Genomic DNA, 5,190 nt, shown 5'->3' on the forward strand with positions numbered 1-5,190 from the left:
CTGAAGGCAGCCACTACCTTGTGTTACATTGAGCTTTCATTTGATTTTTTTTCCCCCCCGTTTTAGAATAACCTCCAAAATAATCGTTTGGCAACATCAAAAGTTGCAATAAATTTCACGTCTCATTGCTGCCTTCAAAAGCAAGATAAACCGCGTCCATTGTCAAAAACTGATGCACATTGTGCATCTTGATGGAAAAGCAATAGAGAATTAAAAAAAATAGCAGAATAAAGCAACAAACCCGTCCAAAGTTCAGCAAAAAAAAAGAACCAGAGCTGCTTAAAGACCCGGTCGCTCCTGCACACACCGCCCATCGCGAAGCACTTTGTACCCGCCACCTCGCTTGCACTACGCTCGAATCTTACCGTCGAAGACCTTGAAACGACGACGGCCAAGACATGCGCGATTTCTTCAGTCCGGGTCGGTGTCCCGTGTCCACGGCATACGTCCGGTCCATGTTGAGTGGGCTGAGGTACCGCTCGGTGTCGGAGAAGCCTCGCTGTCTGACGCGCTGGTGGCTCTTGCGCACAAGGAGAGCGTGGTGGAGCGGCGAGAGCGCAGCCTGGTTCTGCTGCCTCCACAGATGTTTGGGAGCCTTTGCACTCACGCCGGCGGCTCCGACGCCGCCGCCGCCGGCCACCGAGGGCTGCGTCCCCACTTTGCCTTGCTCCATTTCACTCCTGAGCTTTCTTGTTCTTTTTTTTTTTTTTTTTAACAATACTTAAGGTGCTTTTTAATGCAAATGTTTGGCCGAAGCATCAGTGTAGGTGAACTTTAAGGCTTGTTAAACTCAACTCCATGAATTATCTCTCCACTGACCTACAGTACATCCATGTGGTCTTGAACGGGTCCAAAGTTGCATTTTTGCCCAAAGTAGTGTCTACATTCATGCCCACTGCAGAAAAAAGATATCACATGCTCACTTGAAGACCAATTCTGCATGTGCACAACTTTTAATGTGCAAAAAAAAAAAAAAAAAAGAACTTTAAGTCAAAAAGCACGACTCCATTCCCCCTTCGAATGCTCCTGTGCAGGATCCACATCCGGCGGCAAATATAGGAAAGCAGGCAGGAGCGTACATTAAACATGAGAGACCCACCCAGAGCACCTCCCCTGCCATCCTGCGAGCGTGAGGAGGCAAAGGGTGGCCCAACTTGGCCCAATCATTTAACCACACTCCACAGCTGGAAAACAGCCCAGTGCGCCAAATGAATAATGATAATAAAAGGAAAATAAAATAAAAACATCTTACAGCTGTGCAGAGCAGACTTCAAATGGGAAGGGAAATGAGCAAATTAGATCATTCACAGATATAAACACAATACAAAGAAGAAGAAATAAAATGTAAAAAAAAAATCAGATTTATTTTGGAACGCAGTAAAGATTGTCAACATTAAAATATAGCACAACATTTACATTGCCAAGAAGCTGCAGTCATTTCAGAATTGTTTCTGACAACAAAGTCTGACCTCAATTTTGTAAAAATATACATTAATTCTCTCAAATGCAATGAAACCAAGGTTGAATATTTTTATCATAATTCCGAAAGAACACTAATTTTCAGTCCGCAGTGGAAAAAAATGTCAGGAATACCCCATTATCAAATCTGAACTTCCTTTGGGGTTAAGAGGATATTCAGAGGCACTTTAAATGGTGGCAAGTGTGTGCTGGGTGAGTCCCATTGAAAACGGGCTTGAATGTGATTAAAAGTACAATCAGCAGCGCTCAAACCTCTGCCAAGACTTGAGAATCATAAATAAATATCTCAATTGCTTGATGGGGGGGGAGATTAAGATGTTCCAAGCGATATTTTTGCAATTCAGAGCTGACAATTGTGCTAAAGACCATCACAAAGTGGGAGCCAGCTGCCACACATCTGCCGGATCACGGCCCAACTTGGCCCCGATGTGGACGGACTGACAACAAAAATTAAATGCATATAAATGAATGTATAAATACTTGACGTATCTCAAACTTCACCTTCATCCAGAAGGGCAACTCAACGGGATTGCTTATTCTTGGGGCCTCCCCTCTTAAACGCTTCATGGAAATGAGGTCATTACCTCAGCAATCCATAATGACCACTGCACAATTAGGAATGGGTGTCAATGGCCTCATCCATCTCAGGTGGCTTCGACCCTTGAACAGAACCTGCCTGTTCATCCCCAAACATACACATTGATTACAATTAGCAAGCAAGCACACTGCTTTAACCGCCACGCAGACTAATTAGCGTCCAGAGTGCACGAAACAATCCACACGTTTGCCGCCACGTCACATAAACGTGTTGATTTAAGTTTCCGTGCTCTCTGAAGCTTCCCCGGAATGTTGTTTGAAAACAATTTGCAAATGTACAAATAGCCCAACACACCGTTTCATCAACGTCACGTTGTTTAGCAAAAACAGCTACTTCGCCGGTAAACACTCGCATCTGCTCCCACAATCTCATGTGTGAATTTTGCCGTACTGATTACCAGTCATAAAAACATACAGTAGCACTCTTGACTCCATCTTTTGTGTTACTCGCACACACTGAATTATTAAAATGCATCTTGCGTTTCCTTATATGCCCAAAAGTCAAAGTTGAGAGTATTAAAGCGCAGCACCTTTGTATAGATCTCCACACTGCGTATTGAATAATAAATGAATTATGCCTGAAGCGAGGCAAAGACGCATAGCCTGTGTTAACATTCTTTCCATGACCCATTCCCTCACTTAGAAATTCTGGATTTGTGCATTTGATTTCAAATATATGAGAGCGCTTGAGGGCTGTCACACTAACTGGACTGATTAGTGTTGATCTAGAAAAACGTACGTGGCTTTTAACCCCCACAGTGGATTAGCCCAACAGGTTAATAAATAGTATGTATTAAAAGAAGTTGTTCAGCAGAGCGATCAAGTTTCCAATAACAAAATCATTTTGTTATTATTAAAGTTATTTATCAATAAAAACACAAAGGAAATTTTGCTCCTAGACTGAATTTAAAATACATACATTTGTTATCTTCAGGAACTTGTCATTTTGTTTTTATTTGGCTCACGTTGGTGCCAGACTTTTGCCTTCTACGTTGCCTTTTAAGTTATTCATTGATGGCGATCGTGATAAACAGTGTCGCTATCAATTTGAAACATCTAAACGTCTTCTAGTTTGGTTGCAGTTGATACTAAAGTTGCACAAAAGTTGAAAGTTCGGCTGTTTATGATGTCACCCGAGAACTCGGAAAATCTCACTGGACTTCATTTTAGCGCGCATGTAAGGATTACTTACATCAACCAAATGAAAAGAATGACATTAAACTAAGAGTAACAATGATGCCATCCATCCATTCATCTTTGCTCTAGTGATCCATCCATCAGCATTCCGAGACAAAAATCCAAGCGTAGCTTTTCTTCCTGGGTACTCTTCTGAATTTCATTTCCACCAGAACCCTTACTGCACCACGTCATTAGAATAAAAAAAAGAGTCCTGGCGAGGCCTGTTATTAACACAAGTATGACCTATCAAACAAGCAAATTGTCTTCAAATTGGATGTTTCACCTCCGAGAAATGGAGAAAACAAGGCAGTGTTAGATGATCAATTCGTCCCATTCTGTTCTCAACTAGCCTCAAAGAGTGACCCAATCATTTTCCAATCTATTGAACATGATAGACACACACACTTGACACTTTAGTGTAAAAATAAGCACACACGGCCAACATTGGGCTGTCTCTTCATCCTACGTCGTTTCCCCGCTGGCTGATGGCAGAATGATTCAGTCTAAGCTACAAGTAGGAGCTTTTTGGGTTGGTGACGCATGGTAAACAAAGCCAAAGAAATGTCAGCAAGGCAGACAAAAGCCTATTATAAAGGAACACAAAATTATTTGTGTGAACTGTTACAAAGTTGCCTGATCATGTAATCCACACAGTAGACTGTAATTTCTGACATCTTCTTTTTCTATCAATCACCCTTTTTTTTTTTGCCTTTGAATTCCATTAGCGGGGCTTTATTATCCAGTCTGGATAATGAAAGCCCCCATAGCAAGCCTTATTAGTAAGCGTCCGCTGGTGTCCTTGTTGTTTACCCACTCACTGCAGGTAGCAGCATTCTTGGCAAGCACAAAAACAACATGAGGAGGATGAGGCAGAGAGAGAAAAAAAAAAAGTGTTTTTCAGTCCTTATTTGGAACAGAACTTTGAGAGACAAGTGTGTATGTTGATAACGTGACAGATGCGCACTTGTCTGGAGCGACTGTTGAATCAACCATCCGAGTCAGAGGAGACCTTCGACTATCTATCTTGGTAAACAAAGCAATTGCGCTCGAGCGTAAAAACTTGATTTGGTGTCCATGCATGCCTCATTCATATTTACGCTATGCCGTACACCAGGTAGGGCAACGATCCCTTCTTTCTCCTTGACGGACTTCCACTGACAGATGAATTTGACCGTGGAATGAACTAGCGCCACTATTTGAGCTTGCTACGTGATTGAAACGCCGTCTTTGGATGTCCAATGCGGGAAGAAGGATTTGTTTGTCTCTCAAGAATCACATATGGCAAACACACACACCGGTACAGTCTCTTATCCGGAGTGGGCTACATTTTTCTCACATTTATCACAAGGTTGTTTTCTTCAAGTGGAGACAGACTAATAAGATCTCCGTAAAGGATTGCTTGAGATTTATTTTTGTATTATCCTTATTTTTAATGTTGTAGGGGGTCATTGGTTGGATGGATGGACGGACAAACGGACGGACATGTTTTGTCATGTGAGAAAAGGCCAGCAAATTCTCAGTGTTCTATTCTGCACTGCTCAATATGAAAAGAAGATGTGTTGCTTTACATTCCAATTGGCAAAAGGCTGTTATTAGCTGGATGGAGGCATGTTTTAGAAAAGTGACACATTCATCTATTAAGCGTGATGACTCACAGCAGCTGGCAGTTAGTCATTTTAAAGAAAATTGCAAGTTATGAGGCAATTATATATGCAGGATGAATGACCAAAGAATATTCCAGGATAAATTCAGAAGCTCAATCTGAAGGGACTCGAATGAACGTCTTAATCCTCATTATCATTTGAAAACGGATTAAAGTGATTAAAGATCCTAACCATTTTTTTTTTAGATCACATTAGTTTGACAACATTTCCACACCAAAATTGACCCTCAAAGGTTCTTGTTAAATATAAATGAAAAAGCCTTTATGTGCTC

The 5,190-nt window shown here is 41.5% G+C and overlaps 1 protein-coding gene across 1 annotated transcript in view; it reads right to left on the bottom strand.

Moving 5' to 3' along the window:
* pde4d (phosphodiesterase 4D, cAMP-specific) overlaps positions 1 to 1,182 on the bottom strand; it is a 92,487-nt gene extending 91,305 nt beyond the window's left edge. The window contains exon 1 of the mRNA XM_085909048.1: positions 366 to 1,182. Coding sequence (XP_085765174.1) covers positions 366 to 673 — 308 coding nt within the window. The 5' untranslated portion in view covers positions 674 to 1,182. The remainder of the gene's footprint in view (positions 1 to 365) is intronic.
* Positions 1,183 to 5,190: the final 4,008 nt, after the last annotated feature.

This window comes from Syngnathus leptorhynchus, chromosome 4 (assembly GCF_054491065.1).
Source record: "Syngnathus leptorhynchus isolate UIUO chromosome 4, UIUO_Slep, whole genome shotgun sequence".
Classification (NCBI taxonomy): Eukaryota; Metazoa; Chordata; class Actinopteri; order Syngnathiformes; family Syngnathidae; genus Syngnathus; species Syngnathus leptorhynchus.